The 19,039-nt window shown below is 50.5% G+C and overlaps 1 protein-coding gene across 2 annotated transcripts; it reads right to left on the minus strand.

Moving 5' to 3' along the window:
* Window positions 1-1,793: 1,793 nt before the first annotated feature.
* On the minus strand, window positions 1,794-18,686 carry ANKRD35 (ankyrin repeat domain 35). Of its 2 annotated transcripts, none has more exons than XM_025453241.3 (14): window positions 18,274-18,686; window positions 12,926-13,056; window positions 12,082-12,170; window positions 11,665-11,729; window positions 10,793-10,850; window positions 10,531-10,601; window positions 10,118-10,224; window positions 9,111-9,298; window positions 8,236-8,273; window positions 6,078-8,069; window positions 4,913-5,002; window positions 3,229-3,294; window positions 2,523-2,623; window positions 1,794-1,998 (listed from the first exon to the last, which is right to left on the minus strand). In XM_025453241.3, exons 1-13 carry the CDS (start codon window positions 18,310-18,312, stop codon window positions 2,561-2,563), a joined length of 2,997 nt encoding a protein of 998 aa, XP_025309026.1. In that variant the 5' UTR covers window positions 18,313-18,686; the 3' UTR covers window positions 1,794-1,998; window positions 2,523-2,560. The 2 variants fall into 2 exon arrangements, with proteins under 2 accessions (XP_025309026.1, XP_048951571.1); XM_049095614.1 differs by having other exon boundaries at window positions 12,082-12,173.
* Between the last annotated feature and the right edge of the window lie 353 nt (window positions 18,687-19,039).

Raw genomic sequence — 19,039 nt, forward strand, 5'->3', positions numbered from 1 at the left:
TGTATTCCAGCTCAGCAAGGACAAGAATCTTTTAATCTTTTCTGTGGTGCTCACTCTCTATCCCCAGTGCCTGGCCCATAGTAGACTCATGAAATATCAGTTTAATGATTGAATGTTATCAAAGGAGGGAAACTGCAAATCAGGACCAAGTTCCAGATTGAAGGCATTCAAAGACATAGTCTGACCCCATTGTGGTGACCAAGCTTTACCTACTCCTACCCATATACTCCTACATGTGAAGCCTGAGGGACAAGGGGGGAGAGAAACAGGAGTAGGAAGTCCCTACTTAAGTCCCATTAGACCAACAGCCTGGGAGGAATGGGGGGGGAGGCGCACACAGTAGGACTAGAGTTACTTTGGGAAATAAAGATTTGTTTATGAAATCAAGGATAAATTTCAGGGTTTGGGGTTGTTGGGGTAAGAGTTTATGGGGTTGTATAAAGGAATATTGTTTGGGAAGCCCAGGGGATGGGGAAGGTTCCATCCTGTGTTAGCATTAACATCACTGACCATTCCCATAGCTCAGCCATCCTAGGATCAGCTTTACCAAAGCTGCTTCCTGCCTCATACTTGAACTTAGCCAAATAAGCTCCACCACCCCACCACCACCACCACCCCCCATCTGGACCCTCTCAGTTTTTTCATTCTTCCCACCCCACAATCCATAAATAATAAGGATTCTAACAGTCCTTTTATATTCTTTGGTAACTCAAAGAGCAGGAAGGAAAAGAGGTTCTGTTCCCCTTAATGGCAATGACTCGGATCTTTCTGATGCTCTTTTCGGGCAGCTGTACCCTCTTTCCCCATCAACCCCTCCGGTCCCCATTCTTCCTGCCTCAAAGCAGTCCTGTACCCAACCACATAAATCCCAAAGCTGACTGTCATCTTCTCTAGGATGTGATCTACACAGCTGCTCTCTTCTGGGCCAAACCCTGGAGCGGGCCCCCTATCTTCCGTTGCAGCCCCTCCCCAGTCTTCTTTCCACCCGGTCAGGCTCTTTACTGCCATACTGTGGCCTCCTCCGACCCAGCAAAACCCAGCAGGGGGTGGGCTGGGAGAAGGAACAGGGAGGGATCCAAACCGCAGTTCCAGATTGGGGAGGAATTCACTGCCTGGTGTCTCACCTAGCAGTCTGGCTGGTGGAGGGACAGGAAGGAGAGGAGACCCATGGGAAGTGGCCAAGAGAGGTATATTTTTTTTAGTCTGAGAACAGAACGGGAGCGAAAAAGCTAGCTCTGAGTATCCCTTCCCCCCTTTCCCGGGAATCAGACTTTGCATCCCACTTTGTACCTGGGCAAAGAACACAGACCATGTGAGCCCCTGTGCCTCATATCTAGATGCATAATTTGACACACAAATATTTTAGACTGTACAGCATGAAGAAAACCCAAGTCTCTCAATCTCTCCTCCTTAAAAAAGATAGTGGACGCAGGAATCACAAGATATAGAAAAAAGAAAGAGACAAATTTGAGAAAGAGAATATCAATCTCCATTTCTACAGAGAGCTGTTTTTCAAACGTGGGTCTTGACCCATTAGTAGGGGTATTTTGAGAAATATTTTTTTCCATGGAATATAATAGCAGAGAATATTATAAAATGAAAACAGTAAGGGTAAATACTATTTCAGATATATGCACCACCATATAGAGTGTATTTCTTACTGTGGCTCATAAAGTTTGAAAGCTGCTGACTTTTGGGGCCATTTGTGATAAAAAAAAAAAAAAAAGGAATAAGAATGAAAAAGACTCCTTCCCCCACTCCCCTTCCAACAGAGAAAACCATGACACCCAACACCACACTGCCTCCTGCTTTATTTTCACAGAGCTGGCCTCCATGTGCACCTTCTCTGGTCTCATCCGTGATGATTCCAGGCTTCAGGTTCTCAGGTCTGGGCTCCATACTGTCAGGTGAAACCCCACCTACCCATCCTCACCGCCTGCCCCCTGCCCTTCTCCACATCCTGGTGGAGCCTCTGGCAACCAGGGATGCTCCTACTCCCTGAAAGAAGATATTCAAGGGTGAAATGCACACACATCTCCTCAGTCCCCTCCCACCCACGCCAAGATGCTAAAGGGCATGTCATCTACCTGGACTGGAAAAAACTGCCAGCTGAACAGGGGTGGCAAGAAGAGTCAGGGGTGACTGCTCTCTGAATGAGTAGTGTGTGAGCGAAGGAGAGATTCTGGAGTTCATGAGGTCCCACCCTGGCAAACAACTCCCTGCCACTCTGCCACCATGGCTACTTTTCACTGGCATCTCTAGCCTGGGCCTTAGGAGAGCCATTCAGCAAGTCTTTTTAGTCCCCTGCAGTGTACCTGTTCCCTAATTCCTGCTTCTACCCAGTGATTCCCCAGATTGTGTCTTCTCAACTGACTCACTTCAAATGCTCTATGCCCCACAGGGCTCCCCAGTGTCAGCCACCACCACAAGGAGCCAAAGAAGACTCCAAATCCCATCCGTAAGTCTCTCTCCCCAAGTCCTTTCTCCAGGTTCGTCCTTCGTCACCCTGATCCACAACTCACCACAGACAAATAGCACATCCCTCAGGGCACCAGCTGCCTTACTCTTCCTGGATGCTGAGGATTCGCAGCAAGATATTGTACACATCTTGTTCCATGTAGCCCTGTAAGTGGCAGGAAGGAAAGAAAAGGGGGCAAAGAAGAGAAAATGGGGAGAGACAGGCAAGGGAACATTCTGTGGTTTAGTGGAATGCTATTTACTACGCACCCTGGTTTACAGTGTGTGACTTCTCTATGGCTGTCTCCTGGTCTTTACAAGGAAGATAATAATGTCTACTTTCTGGGACTGCTGTGAGGGCTAAAAAGCCAATGACTATGAAGCAGAGCACCTGATACAGGATAAATGTTCTGTTCTTTGTAGTTACCATTCTTCCTAATAAAGGAGCAAGCCACCCAGCTCTTCTTCCTTGGTGAGACATATTTAGCTCAGGATGAAACTGAGAAAGGGTATAAGGGACAGGAAAAGGCCTTTCAGAGAGTTCACAAAGGATCAGGGAATTGGCAAGGAGGGGCAAACACTCTCTCCCCCTCACATTCATGCACATCCTCTCTTGATCTCTTGATCTACCTAATGAGATCTAGACACCTGGCACTGGAACATCTAAAGTCCAGCTTTCCAAGAAATGACAGGTATGTGCAGGTAAGAGGAAGGATCTCAAATGTAACACCCCCTGCCCAGCACTCTGTCTCTACTTCCTCCCTTGCTCACCTGAGCGGCATTCAGCAGATGGTTCCTGTAGGTGGAGATGATCTCTTCGTGGTTCTTCTGGGAATCCTGGGAGTGAGCGTCAATGAGAGATTATGTGCCCACCCTAGCACACCCACCCTGACACACACAGTCCCTCATGAGGAACAATAGAATGAACTGGTGAGCTGTTGGTAGGAATGCAAACTGGTGTAGCCACTCTGGAAAACAGTACAGAGGTTCCTCAAAAAGTTAAAAATAGAACTATCCCTATGGCCCAGCAATTGCACTAATAAGTATTTATTCAAAGGATACAAACATAGTGATCTGAAGGGCACTTGCCCCCAATGTGTGTGGCAGCAATATCCACAATAGCCAAACTATGGGAGGAACCCAGATGTCCACTGACAGAAGAATGGATAAAGAAGATGTGATATGTATACAATATAGAATACTACTCAGAATACTACTCAAAAAGAATTAAATCTTGCCTTTTGCAATGAGCCAAACTATGGGAGGAACCCAGATGTCCACTGACAGAAGAATGGATAAAGAAGATGTGATATGTATACAATATAGAATACTACTCAGAGGGTATTAAGCTAATCAAAACAAGTCAGAGAAAGACAAATACCACATGATTTCACTCATATGTGGATTTTTTAAAAGATTTTATTTATTCATGAGAAACAGAGAGAGAGAAAGAGAGGTAGAGACACAGGCAGAGAAAGAAACAGGCTCCATGTAGGGAGCCTGACATGGGACTCGATCCAGGGTCTCCAGGATCAGGCCCTGGGCTGAAGGCGACGCTAAACTGCCGAGCCACCCAGGCTGCCCTCATATATGGAATTTAAGAAACAAAAGAGATGAACAGGGCAGCCTGGGTGGCTCTGGCTCGGTGGTTTAGCGCCCCCAGGGCATGATCCTGAAGACCCCGAGATCGAGTCCCACATTGGGCTCCCTGTGTGGAGCCTGCTTCTTCTCCCTCTGCCTGTGTCTGTGCCCCTCTCTCTGTGTCTCTCATGAATAAATAAAAATTTTTTTAATTTTTTAATAAATAAGATCTTAAAAAGAGAGAGAGAGATGAACATAGGGGAAGGGAAGGAAAAATAAAAACAGAGAGGGAGGCAAAATATAAGAGACTCAACTCTAGGAAACAAACGGTTGCTGGAGGGGAGGTGGAGGGGGGATGGGGCAACAGGACGATGAGCATTAGGAGAGCACTTATGGAATGAGTATCGGATGTTATATACAACGGATGAATCACTGAATTCTATTCCTAAAACTCATAATACCCTATATGTTAATTAAAATGAATTTAAATAAAAATTAGGGGGCAGCCCAGGTGGCTCAGCGGTTTAGCGCCGCCTTCAGCCCAGGGCGTGATCCTGGAGACCCGGGATCGAGTGTCATGTCAGGCTTCCTGCATGGAGCCTGCTCCTCCCTCTGCCTGTGTCTCTGCCTCCCCTCCCCCCACCGCCCCGTGTCTCTCATGAATACATAAATAAAATATTTAAAATAATTAAACAAAAATAAAAAAAAAGAAGAATGAAGTGATCAGCTCAGTCTCCCTTAGCCCACCACTGCCCAGCCTGGCCCACTGCGTGGCCAGGCCTCTATAATTCCCAGAATCTTTCCCACACGTGCATCACTTCCATTGGCCACCCTTTTCTCTAGCAGCGTCTATTTCCCTGAGGGCAGAACATACCTGCAGCTGCAGAGCAAGGTGAGCATTTTCTCCCCGAACTGCTAAGACCTCCTCTGAAAGCTGCTCCAGCTTCTTCAACAACTCCTTGATCTGAAGCCACCAAGAAAGAAAGGGAACTGAGGAGGCCCAAGTCATTCCCCACTCCATACCACCCAGGGTCAAGGTCAACTTCCTTTTAGTGGATATGTACTATATGCCAGATACTTTTAACACTCAAGAAAGCTCTTCTTCTGTTCTGAGGAGAACAATGCTTCTCTGAGGGAAGTATTAGTATTCACATTTTGTAGATAAGGAGACTGAGTTAAGTGACTTGTCAAAACTATACAGCTAATAAGTAATGAAATAATGATTTGAACCAAGATCTCCTTGAATGCATGGTCCATGCTCTGAAGTATATACTCCCTATATGTTTTTTATATCATTCTACATTTGAGCATGTACACAACTTTTACTAAGACATCCGATTTCATCGATTTCATTCATTTCACAGGTAGTTCTAAAATTACTAAATTCGTTTGGAAATTGATTTTTTAGAATTCATTAGACATGTCTCCTAGAAGCATTACACTGACTTTGGGAGGAATCATTGGAAAACTCTGGTTTCTAACAGCGGTGTGTATGTATGTATGTCTTATTTATTTATTTATTTATTTATTTATTTATTTATTTATTTATTTGCCTTGGTTTTCTCTTTGCCAGTGGAAATCTTTTGTAGAACTCACTCTGACTGAAGTGGGAGGGGAGAAGAGGAGCTTGGGGCTAGTCTACTTTTCCAAACCCATGGGCCCCCAAGTGACCTCCCCAGAACCCTAGCAAAACCACAACAACCCACCATATGATCAGGCCTCTTCCTGGGCTAATCTTTTGAAGCGAACACGTTAATAAGCCGCAGTACTCCAGGGCAGGGGCTCGCTAGCGCCGACGGCTCGGCTTCTGAATGCTGAATCCCAAACTTTAACACGGAAGCCCCGTTGTCTCTGCTAGTTATACCTTAGCCTCACCTCGCTCGGATCCCGACCCCCAAACCCCGAGACCCGGGGGAACACGGTGGTCCTTGCGAAGGCCTTGCTGTTGCGCTCAAGGTGTTCATCCGGCTAAACCAAGCTGGATGCACGTTAGCGGACCCCGAAGCACCCCTTGTCCGATGGTTGCCCGGCCGGCTCACCTTGGCCTCCTTGTCCCGGCAAGCGCCGATGAGATGCTCCACTTTGTCTTTGAACCGCTCGGCCGTTTCCTCAAACTGCTGGGAGCGGCCGCGCATCTCGCTGGCCCTGCGCTCCTGCTCGGCCGCCCGCGCCGCCAGCTCCCCGCTGCGGCGCCGCTCCTCGGCCACGGCCTCGCGCAGCGCCCCCGCCTCCCGGCACGCCGCGTTGTACTTTTCCAGCAGAGCCTTCAGCTCCTGGCCCCAGGCCTGGGCCTGGGCCACCAGCGACCCCCGGGTCTTCTCGTGCTGCCTCAGGCTGGCGGCCTCCCGGGCCCTCAGCTCGGCCACTTCCTCGGTGGCTTGGTAGAGCAGCTGCTTCAGCTTCCCGATCTCCTGACTCTTCCCGCTCATCGTGGCCTGGACGGCCCGCAGCTCCTCCTCCAGCTTCCCCAGGTCTTGCTCCAGAGCGGCCACCTCGGGGGGCGCCGGGGCCTTGGAGGAGGCGGCCGGGCCGGGGGGCCCCCGCAGCTGCCGGTTTTCGTGCTCCAGGCGGGCCAGCGCCTTCTGGCCTTCGCGGTGCCGCTGCACCAGGGCGCGGAGGCGGGCCCGCAGCTCCTCCAGGGGCTCCGCCGCCGCGCGCCCGGTGCTGCCCTCACCCACCAGGTCGGGCGGCAGGGAGTCCCACAGCCCCTGGAGGCCACTGGTCTGGGAAGCCAGGCGCTTCCGCAGTTTCTCGGTGGCCTCCTTCTCCAGGGCCAGTTCGTCTGTCAGCAGCCCCACACTCCGCCGCAACTGCATGAGCTGGACGTGCGCCTCGGGCTTGGGAACGAAATCCCGCTGCAGCCGCTGGCTCAGGGACTGCAGCTCCCCCTGCAACCGCCGCCTCTCCTGCCCCAGCTCCCCCAGCTCCTCCAGCAAGTTAGTATTGCTCAGTCTCAGTGCTGCTACCTCCTTCTCCAGCTGTCCCTGGGCCAGACCTCCTCCTCGCATCTGCTCCCCTCCAGGCTCCCCCGGGGCCCCAGGAGCCCTCTTCTGCCCGCCTTCATTCTCTTTGGTGATGGTCGCTGGCTCTGCCTTTGGGGCTCCCTCGCTGGGCTCCTGGGCAGCAGCCTGAGGTTTCACCTGTAATCCTGCCTTTGCCCGATCCAGCCTCACCAGCACCTGCTCCAGCCTGGCCTCCATCTTCTCCCAGGCAGCTGCTGCAGCCTCAGCCTGGGGTGTCCCCAGAGCTCCCTCCAGGACCCGTCTTGACAGAGCCCCCCGCGCAGCATCCTTTTCTCGCCACACCGCAGCCAGCTCTTCCCTCAGTTGTAGTAGGAGCTGATTCATGGCTGTTGTGCCCAGGGGTTCAGCCACTGTGCCTGTCGGTTCAGCCCCTGGGGCCCAGGGCCTCTCTTTCTGGCCGCCACATGGCTTGTCAGTATGATCAGGGCCAAGGGCCTGTCCACCGTTGGTGGTCAGCTGCTGTCCTGTGGCTTTCCCAATGGTCTCACAAGTTGGGCTCTGGGGTGGCTCTTGTTCTTCTGGTGGGAACCTTCTGGGGGCTTCATACTGAATCTCCCCTGTGGTTGAATCCTCAGCCTTCTTAGAAGCTAACACCAAGTTGGCTGGGGCTACAGCTGCTGCCTGCTGCCGCTTCCTTAGCTCTTGAATGCGCTGAGCCAGCAGGCCCAAGGGACAGCCATGCTCCATACCATCTCCTCCAGGCCGGAGACTAGAGCTCTGCCCTCCTGGAGCTCCAGGCTCTTGGGATAGGAGGAGCCCCAGCTCATGCACCTGCTCTCGAATATGGTTCTCCAGGCCCAGGTAGGCTGCAGCTTGAACCTTAGCCTCTTCAGTCTTTTGCACCAGCTCCTGCTCCAACTGGGAAACCTTCCTCTGCTCCTCTTCATACTTCCACCTCCACTCATCTGAGCATGGGTCTTCCTCCTCCTCTTCCTCCTGCTCCTCCTCGGGCTCTGCTCTGCATGGGCTCTTAGGTGGAGAACCCACGTGAGGCTCAGATGGAGAGGCCTACATAGAAAAAGGAATAGTGAGTTAAAGGCAGCAGCTAGTCTAGCCCCAGGGAGGGCCTTTCCTCTCTTAGACTGTCTTGTTGTCCCCAAAGATCACTATTTGGGAGATGCCCCAGTGGGATAGCCTGGGGTGGGTCAGAAGCAAGAGACACATAGGGTCTTACCTGGGATGCAAGATCTGGATGTTGAACAAGCCCCTGACCTATATGAAAAAGCATGGGGAAAATGAAAGTGGAGACAGGTCTTCTTCTAGCCCACGCTTTATCTCCAGACTTCTTTCCGTTTTTCTTTTCTTTTCTAAGATTTTATTTATTCATGAGAGACAGAGAGAGGCAGAGACATAGGCAGAGGGACGAGCAGACTCCCTGCAAGAAGCCCGATGTGGGACTTGATCCCAGGACCCTAGGATCATGCCCTGAGTCAAAGGCAGATGCTCAACCGCTGAGCCACCCAGGTGTCCCTATCTCCAGTTTTTTTCTGAGAGGAACAGCCCCCAATGTGATGACTCTTCCCACACACATCTTTGTGGTTCCAGGAGCCACTGCTGTTGAATGGGTCCCCAAGTATCTAACATTCCTGGTTCCCTTAGCCCAGAGATAGGCTAGCTCATTCATTTTGTTTGCTCACTTATTTAATTGGACGCTGTGCCAGGCACTGATATAGGCACCAGGACCTCTGGTAAGCAGAACAGCCATGGCCTGTCATCTGGGGGGGGGGGGGGGGGGGGTTCCGGTCTAGTAGGGAAGATGGAGATTGACTCACAAATCACACAAACAAATACACAATAACAACTCATAAATGCTAGCAGTAGTATAAGCCAGAGTTGCCTTCAGAGAGACAAGGCTGCATTCAGGAATTTTGTGACCATACTTTTGGGATATTGGGGTCATTTCACAGTAGCAGCAATAAATAAGTAAACCCTCACCTAAAGTGACAATTATTTTTCAGAGGGATTATTTCTATGGGAACAAATGGCATTCTAAGAAGCTTCTTTGATCCTAAGAAGAATTTTGAAGTTACAAAAGGGACTCAGCTTTACCTCCCCGCTGCCCCCGGCGGTTCAGAGCCTGCTGCAGCAGCTGGCACAGCACTTTGTCTTGTGTGCAGAGAGCGTAATGCAGAGCGCCGTGCCCCATGCTGTCCATTGCCCCTGCATCTGCTCCATGGCTCAGGAGCAGTTCGGCCACCTCAGCGCTGCCTTTCTCACAGGCCAGGATCAGAGCCGATCTGTGGGTTGGGACAAATCTAGGCATAGGCTTTCCCCAGGAAATCCAGGAGTCCTGGTTCCAGGAATTGCACTCCTGGAGTCAGATCTCACTCAGTGTGGTGAGGAGAACCACAAACCAACAACAAAAAGCATTAGACCAGACCAGAACTTTCCAAATGCTGTTTCTTGGAGCTGCAGCATCAGAAAGCCCAGGGCCAATTAGGAGGGCTCTATTTTCAACTACTGTATATATGGAGGTTCTGCATAAATTCCTTTTTTTTTTTTAAGATTTTGTGTTTATGTATCCAAGAGAGACACAGAGAGAGGTAGAGACACAGGCAGAGGGAGAAGCAGGCTCCCTGCAGGGAGCCCGATGCAGGACTAGATCCCAGTACCCCAGGATCATGCCCTGAGCCAAAGGCAGACGCTCAACCACTGAGTCACCCAGGCATCCCTCTGCATAAATTCTTCATTGGAAAAAGGATTCCATTGCTTAGAGGATAGTTTGAAAACCAGTAAATTGAACTAATGGATCCAGAAGAATGGATTCTACTTCCACAGTCATCTATGCCAGGAAAATGGTGGTGGTAGCAACTGAATAGGAAAGTCTAAGGAAAACTTTCTCAACTGCAAAACAGCAGCCAGAGCTCTTCCAAACAACTGCTCAGAATGAAGGAGGTTCCTGAGAAAACAGAGACCAATCTTCTTTCTTCCCCCAAACACACACATACACACACAGACATACACGTACACATGCACATGCAGACACATTTGCCCCGGGGCTCCTTTCTAGAGTGGCCAATGTCTGGATTTGGGATGGGGAGATAGAGAAGGCTCACTTGTCATCCTTGTCTGTGACATTAACTCGGGCACCTCTCTGCAGTAGCTGTGAGCAGATAGCTGCGTGACCACCCAGCGATGCAATCATCAGGGGTGTCCGTCCATCCTGCACAGATTGTGGGAAGGAAGTTCAAGAGGAGCCCAGGGGAGCCAGGGGCTTGACAATTCTACCAACTGCCCTCTCCCGACACGTCTCCAGAAAAAAGCCCAGATCCAGGGGCAAAATTCTCCTTTCTGAAAGGTTAGAAGCTCTCCAGAAGATAAGGACTAACCTCTCCATGAGAGAAAGGAGGAGGAGTGGAGGGAGAAGGAAGAGGAGATGTGCATAACCCCTGGTCAACAGAGCTTAGCTAGTCAAGCTCAGAGAGAACAACAGCCTCCCTGTGCAGGGCACTGCCCAGCTGACACTCACATTATCCAGGACGTCCAGGAAGGCTTCATGGTCACACAGCAGGAGCACACTTGACGCACAGCCAGAGGAGGCTGGGAGGGTTGAGGGATGATTGGGTTAAGGAGAAGCAGGAAGGACACCTACTCAGACTACAGCCCCGCATTCCCTCCAACCATTTTAGCAGTCAGCCCTGGCCTACCCTGCTCTCCAAATGTTGTCCTCCCCTCCCTTCCAGCCCCCTGGTTCCTACAGCCCTGTTTCCCACCAGCCCCTTGGCACACACCTGCCCAGTGCAATGGACTTCGGTTTTCTGCATCCACAGCATCTTCATTGGCACCATGCTGCAAAGAGCCACCAAGGGAGGCAGCATGGGGCATGGTAGTACCATCCTTATCACATACCCACCCTGTTGAGTCATCAACTTCCATAGTACTATGGGGAGGGAAAGGAGGACCTTGGCTCTGGCCAACTACTAGGCAAGCCCAGTCTACTCCTTGCAGAGGATAGGCAGCCTTGAATTTCAGCCCCAGTTCTTAAACCTAGGGCCTAAGAAAAATCAGATTATAGACAAATAGGCACATTAGGGAAAATGACTTCTGAGTCCATGACCGGTATCTTAGGATCATAATTGGGGAACTTGGAAAGGTCTGGAAAGAACAAAAGCAGAACAGCCATTCGCCCAGTGACCTGTTGAGCTATGCCTCTTGGACTTTTGGAGACCGGCTTACAGATTGTCCGCGTGTCATTTCACATATATATTTCTCTTAGTGCTCCCAGATTGCAAGCTCCTTAAAAGCAGACAGTGGAACACTGGATTAATTTGAACACTCCTGTCCTCCTCTCACTTGCCCACCTGCTGGGTGGTTAGTCTCTGCAGGGGCTCTGCCAATGGCATGTGGATGACTGGCAGGCAGTCCCCGGGAGCTCTGCTTTATAACCTGCCCTCAAGGGCAGCATTAAGTGTGGTGTCTGCCCATAGTAGGTGTTACATAAATATCTGTGAATTAATGAATACATGATGATCAGCTCTCTTACTTGGGATGAGAGGGGTCCTGTTGACCAAACATTGCTTGTGACCAGAAGACACAGAAGATTTAGAAGATTCTGGGCCCATTTCTTCCCTTCACAAAAGTAGTATCAAAAGGGTGCTCTTACCTGCAGCAGGACCTTGACACATTGTGGCTGGCAGGAGATGGTGGCCAGGTGCAGGGCAGTGCTTCCTGGAAAGAGAAAGAGGGGGAGATGGAAGGTGGGTGGCCCCACGCATGCCGATGACTCACAGGGAGGGAAGGCAAGAGACGCACAGATAATCAGGGGGAGATTAGAGAGAGAAGCTCTCAGCCACACAGGCCTGAAATTCCTGTTCCCCCAGTGCCTGGAACCTGTGCTGGAGGTGGGAGTGGAGGTGAGGTAAACCAGCTTGCAGGGAGAGGAGCCCCCGGAAGGATGCTGGCCAGAACTGATGGGGAGAGGAGTGGGAGACCACAGTTGGAACCTCCAGCAGTCAGCCCTCACCGCTGCTCCAATGAAGGGAGAGACCAGCAGTGCGGCCCAGCGCAAGACCTAACTCACCGTCCTCATTCTTGCTGTTGATGTCAGCCCCGTTTGCAAGCAGTATAGTTAGACATTCTGTCAGGCCTTTGGAGGCTGCCAGATGGAACCTGCTGGAATCAAGGCCAAGGGGCAGAAGGATGAAAGGACCAGCGGATGAGGGATACAAGAACCTTCATAAACACTGCCTGCTATGCTTCTTCACCCCAAAGCCAATCCCAAAAACAGATGGGGAAGTTCCCCTAGCCTGACTTCCTGAGGAAAAGGCCAGAGGAGGCTGGAAGCCAAAACAGAAATAAGAGCTACAGGTCTCAAGCCACCTAGACAATCGTGGGGTGTCCAGCGAACATGGAACTACCTGTTGCTCTGACCACAGGACCCTTAATAGCCTGGACTGTCATAGGAGGAGGCAGCTGGAGCAGACAGAAGGCTGGGTGGAAGGGACGAGGGATAATCTCCCTCCTGGCCTCACCATCCCACCTGGCCAGCTGATGCTCACGGCTACAACCACTTTGTTCCTAATTTCCCAAGCTACACACCCTCCTACTTGTGCAATAAGTAAACACTGTATTTAGGGAATGTATCAGTTTTCTGTTTGTTTCATGGGCTTGATGTCCTTTTGTTTTGGGGGCTTCCCCACCAAGGTTTGTCAATCTGGGCCATGAGACGGATGGGACTCAGAGACCCTATCTCTCCCCTCCCTGTTTGCAGCACTTGATCCGTAGCAAACAATGATGGATATGTTTGCTGATTAAAACAAAAAAGGCTCTGGGGCTTTAGGCATTCCCTGGTCCTACCTCATATCAGGGTTGGAGGCTTTCGAAGGGAGCCACATATCAAGGGGGGCCCGGGAGGGCTTACTTACGGAGACTGGCCGTTGGAGTTCAGCTTGGTGGGTCGGGCAGACTTCCTTGAGGCCAGGGCAGCCACGCGTCCCACATCCCCCCGCTGCACCGCCTCTAGCAGCTTCTGATCACGGCGGTTCCATCTCTCCACCTGGTCCAGGGCCACAGATTGTATGAACACAGGGGGGTGGGGGTGGGGTAGAAAAAGGAAAGGAGATGGTTAGGATGTCTGGCCAGGGAAAAGAGACCTCTGCAGGCCACCGAGAAACTACTGCTGGGTATTGCCTGCCCTGGACCAAAAGGTACTTGGACTAGTGGATTAAAAATCGTGTTCTACAGGTGCCTGGATGGCTCAGTGATTGAGTGTCTGCCTTTGGCTCAGGTTGTGATCCCAGTGTCCTGGGATCGAGTCCCACATGGGGGCTTCCCTTGAGGAGCCTGCTTCTCCCTCTGCCTGTGTCTCTGCGTCTCTCTGTGTGTCTTATGAATGAATAAATAAATAAAATCTTTTTTAAAAAGTCATGTTCTAGCACTGAGGGCAGAGTTTTTCAGATGTCCTTTTTGTTTTTGTTTTTAATCATCATGTGATTATTGTTGTTAGGTGCACCAGCTCAGAGCAATCCTAGCCATGACTCCTTTCCCTTCTGCTCTCTAGGTCTTGCTGGAGCAAGCTGAGCCACGCTGACCACTCCCTTTTGGGCTCACATTACCTCTCACCTCCCCATGCTGCTCTGCTTCTTGTCCTCAGATTTATGAGACATCAAGGCATCTAGCTTCACATTACAGCTAGGAGTCCAAATATCCAGCCATACCATCCAGCCTTTTGGCTGTGGGCCCCAAAACTGGGAGGGAAAGCAGAGTTTCTCTCTTCCCATCTCGTTTCTATGTCCTTTAGTTGATTGCTCTTCCCCTTCCATGGCACAACCACCCAAAGGCAAAAATAGGTCTCTAGCTAGGGTTGAGGAAGCAGCAAGAGGCAGCTCTCCTGCTCCTCCCTCCCCAACCCTCTCTTCTCTTTTCTCTGGCAGGGAGCAGCTGTCCCAGGCCACAGCCACACCTGGGCATGCATTGTTCTATCATTCCAGCTTGCCTTTTGAGGGTGGTAGGGTAATTACAATAATTGAGGTATCACAGGGTGTGAAAGAGAGAGAGCTGTGTAAAAACACCCAGGGCTGAAGGCACAGAATAGCCTGATTGGATCCAGAGAGGGGAAGGGGAAGGAAGACAGGATGCAAAAATCTGTGGGACGGTGGAAAGGGTCCTGGATGAATATTTTGTCAGCAGTCCTACTTTCTCAGCTATGTGACCCAGAGTAAGCGATTGAACACCTCCGTTTCCTCATCTATAACATGTGGGAAATAATAACTACCTCATCATGTTGTGAGCATTAAATGAGCTAACCTCATATGAGGTATATAAATTCTCTTCATAAACTGTAAAAAACCATACTAGTGCATGGTATCCTTATAACCAAACAGGAAGCAGTGAAGGATTGGTGGTGGCACATCACATTTTATGAGGTATAATCTCAACAAGAAAGAGGCTTTGGGAGGAGGTGGGAAAAAATAGGTTCTATGGAAGCCAAATAATTAATTTTCAAATACTGTCTACCTAGCCAGGGCAAATTATGTAGCAAAATCAGGGAAGATTTGAAATGCCCAAGCCATAAAATGATCTTGGGCTAGATGGATGATAAGGTAATACTCCGGTCCAGCACTTGTAATTCTTCATAGTCATTTCAAGTGCTGTTTCCATTAGCCTCTCCACATCCCCAGAAAGGAGTTAGGGCTGATATTATTTGATCTATTTGAAAGCAGAAGAAACTGAAGTGTGCTGAGGTTGGATAATTGTCCAGGTTCACATCACAAAATAGGGGTAAAATTGAAATTAGAACCCAGGCCACCTGACGGGCCCGACCTGGTTCTCACCAGCAGACCACATATACTATGACAGAGCCCTGGAAGAAGGTTTACTTATTACCATGCAAACAGTCTAAGACTGCCTCCAGGCCAAAGCCACCCACCCTCGAAGCTATTCCCTACACAGAGAAGAGTCTCTGAACAGGATAATTCTCAAAAGACAAAATAAGCCAAATGACTGGTCCACATACCAAACAGATTCTAGAATGTAGGAACATGTTATCCAATGTCCCTTAGGGACCAGTTACCCTCAGAAAAAGCAGAAAGCTATAATTATACCTCCACCACAGGATGCTGCCATCGGTTGACCTCTAATCTGAGGTTCTCTGTTTAAATCCTGATTCTAACACTTTCTATGCTGGTGAATTTAAGTATGTAACAACTTCTCCGAACTTCAGCTTCCTAGTGATATAACACACCACAAAGCACCTAGCACTGTCTGCCACAGAGTCGGTGCACAATAAATGCTGGGTCCAATCGTCAACCTTCCTAGCTTTGCTGGACACATTTTGGATGTACCAGCAATTCTGAATTCAGAGTTCTTCCCCCAGGGAAGTGAGAGGAAGGGATCTTGCTTGTATCAGCCAATGTATAACAGCCAGACTATAGAGATGGTAAAAGTGCTTCTTAGCAATGTAGAGACTTTTCTTTCCAACTAGACAGCTCTAAATCTATCCGATTTATTTCCTATAATCTTGTTACACTAAGAAGATTTTAGAATAGGTGGAAATTCATCATGGTCAAACCTCTGCAGAGCTAAGATGGAGAATAGAGGGATGCTTCCAAATTCCAAGATCCAGTCCTCGGAAGAGAGGCACTGGATCACCATCACAGCCTCAAGAGAAGAATCACCACATTAATCAGCAGACTCAAAAACAAGGATAAGCTCTGTATATATGTAGCCAAGATTAGGGGACTTTTGTAGGAGTAATTGCAGCCTCTCCTTATCTCTGGCTGGGTGCCTATAAGCATCCTATTGAGATGGAACCCACCAACAGAAGAGAAAGAGTAGCTACCATTGTAGGACAGGTGAATGGATATAGAAAGGCTGCCCTAGAGGATCCAGGAACTGACTCTCAATATATATATTTTTAAATGCAATGGACATTCCTCTAAGTTGATTCCAGTAAGCACTGGCCAACTGTTCAAAGCTATTTTCTGGTCCACTTCCTACATAGGCAGGTAAGCTAATATATAAGACATCCTCAAAGGCATCCTCTATTTGACTAAAATAAAATGAGATTGTAAGAGCTGGTGTGTGTGTGTGTGTGTGTGTGTGTGCGTGTGACTTCCTAAATTTTGGATAACTTAGATTAATTTGAAAATGATCACTGATCTGTCAGTACTGGTCTCAATCAAAGGATGCAGGGCTCTGGCCCTGGACCCAGGGGCGGGAGTGAGGACAGGCAGGGGCAATCCTCTGGTATGACTGGGAAGCCAGGCTTTGGGAGTGGCCAGGAAGGCTGTTGCCCTATTTCTTTGACAAAGGGTTCAGAGTAGTTAGCCACCCAGGGAGTGGAGAAATTTATCATAAGGGTGAGGAAGTTTCAGGAGGAAACAATTTGCAGCTGACACTGGCCTATTTTTAACCTTTTTGCGATCCTATCCCGACTGAGAAAACAGCTCTTTCCAGCCAGATAGTTCTAAATCCACCCAATTTACTTCCTATAAGCTTGTTACACTAAAGAGAGTTTAGAATGAGTGGAGATTCTTCATGGCCAAAACTCTGTAGAGCTGGGGTGAAGAACAGAGGGAGAGATATTTCCAAATTCCAACATTCAGCCCAGTGCTCACTCCACCACCTTGGAAAGACTGGAGCCCAAGGATTGGGGAATAGGATAAATGAAATAATCTCCCATTCCTAAGGGCAGGCAGACTCCACAGACGTGAAAGGGAAGGGCAATGCGGAGGACTCTCAGCCACTAAGGAAGAATCCGTGTGAATAAGAAAATCATTAACAGTTAAGATGGAGTTTCTGGTACCTGTCCTAGTCATCCAGTAAATGCATTTTGATTGGTTGATCTGTGCGTGGAGACCAGGTGAAGAAAAAATCCAAGTGGGACAAGAACAGGCCTCAACAGAGTCCCTACTCTTGCCTCATAGCTCACTCACTTCCAGGCTTCTGCGGCCTGCCCGTGAAGAGTGAGCTGAGCGTTTCTCATGTTTGCTTATGAATGACACTCCTAAGTCAGGTTCAGCTACATCATATTCCCACGGGTCATTGGCTACCTCACTTCTAAATGAGCCATCATCCCAACCTCCCCAGAAAATGCCATCCCCACATAGGAGGTCTCTCTCTAAGAGATCTTCAGGGAAGAGACAGCTACACCCTCTCTGTGCCCCACCTTCTGTAATCTATCTCGTGTTGTGTTCTGGGAGAATGTGGCGAGAAGAGGGACTTCTACTGGGAGCTCACAGAGTGCATCTACTCTATCCTCTTCTACTGTCACCTTTCCCCAACTCAGTCCAGAGAAGCGGAGAATACAAGCCCTAAGCAACTGGGAGGGTTTAGAATGAAGGAAGATTCTGGGGAGAAGAAGGCAGAAGGCCTTTGACTTGCCCAAGAACCAGTCTGATAACCAGACACTGCAGTGAGCTGGCTAGGGTGGATTCTGCAGGCAACTTACCCAGTTTCTTGGGGAGCAGCCAGACAACTATGCCTCCTCTGCCAGTGCCTGGGAGGATGGCGGAGTGCAAGACTAATCCACAGAGAGCAGGCAAAAGGAGGTTGGGGCAAAAGGGGGAAATGTGGTGTTGAACAACCACTGGAAAGAGAGGGGCAGCAGTTGAAGGGGGAACAGGAGGAGGCTGCACCTGTGTGGGAGCACCAATTGGAAAGAGGGTTGGAGTGATGTCAGAGAGCCAGTGGTGCTGATGAGAGAACAGGAGTAGAAGGGGTGAGGGGGCAAGGACAGAGAGAACTCTATGAAACAGGACTAGGGGAAGGCACCGGCCTGGGTGTTTGTTGGGCCAAGAGGAAATAGTAAGGACAGAGCCCTACGGGCTGGCAGGATTGTGAGGACAGGTCAGGGCTGAAAATGAGGCCTTGAGGCAGGACTTGGGAGATAGAGCAGGACCTGGGACTGAGCAGGGGCTGGGGATAGAGCAGACGTTTGGAGGTGTTCAGTCCTGGAAGACAGCAGAAGTAGACAGGACCTTCCGGGAGGGGCAGAGCCTGCAGGAAACATCTCAGAAGTTGGGGGTGTACATGCTAGGAGGACAAGAAAGGGCCAAGGGGAAGGAATTTGGGGAGAGCACAGGTTAGGAAGGCAAGTCAGAGGCGAGGAGACAGGGTCTTGAGGAAGGCAGGGCTGGCAGGCTGCACTGCGGGAGAGGAAGCGCTGGAAAGACCCATAAAGAGAAAAGGCGACGGTGCGTGAAGATGGGACTCAGGACTTCTGTCACCAGGGCTTGCCCAGCCCCATCCTCCCAGACATTTTGGCACCTACCGCCACCTGTGAGCTGGAGCAGGAGAAGAAGCGCTTCATGGCCGGGGCCGGGGCCACGGGGGGAAGGGGACGCGCAGAGAGCGGGGCTACAAGTTCCCGAACCCCGGGACTCGGCTGCGGCTCCGCGCGAGGGAGCTGTCAAAAGCAAAGTGGGACCCGCCCCAGGACCCGCCCCAGGACCCGCCCCAGGACCCGCCCCAGGACCCGCTGGGCTCAATCAGATGCAAGAACCCGAGAACTGGGCTTCAAACTCCTCCCCTGGCCCTGCCCTAGTCTGACGTTGCAGAAGCCAAAAACCTGCAGTCTTTGGCTGAGATTTTGGACGAGGTGTCAAGCCTCGCCCTCCAAACCAAACCCGCCGGCAGCTCCGACCCGCTCGGGGGAGAAGGTACCGCTCGGGCTCAAGCGAAAACTCCTCCCGCAGCCCCGCCCCGCCCCGCCCCGCGGGCTCAGGCTCCCCCGCCCCCGCCCCCGCCAGCCGCCCCTCCAGGCGCCGCTGCTGGGCGGGTGGGGGGCGGCCAGGTCCGGGATTCGCTGGGTGTGCTGTGGTCTTACCAACTGTCACATTTAACCGCTGGTGACGACATTTTTATTATATCAAGAGCTCTCTGGCCCGCTTAGTTACCTCTGCTTCCTTCCTCCATTCCCTAACCAAAAACCCAAGCACCAAAGAGGCTTTGAAGAAGGAAGCTTGGAAACCAGAGGAGATTGTGGTGCAGAGCGGGGGGGCTGAGCACGAATGATGCGTGACCCTTCGCAACCTGGG

The sequence above is a fragment of the Canis lupus genome, chromosome 17 (assembly GCF_003254725.2).
Source record: "Canis lupus dingo isolate Sandy chromosome 17, ASM325472v2, whole genome shotgun sequence".
NCBI lineage: Eukaryota > Metazoa > Chordata > Mammalia > Carnivora > Canidae > Canis > Canis lupus.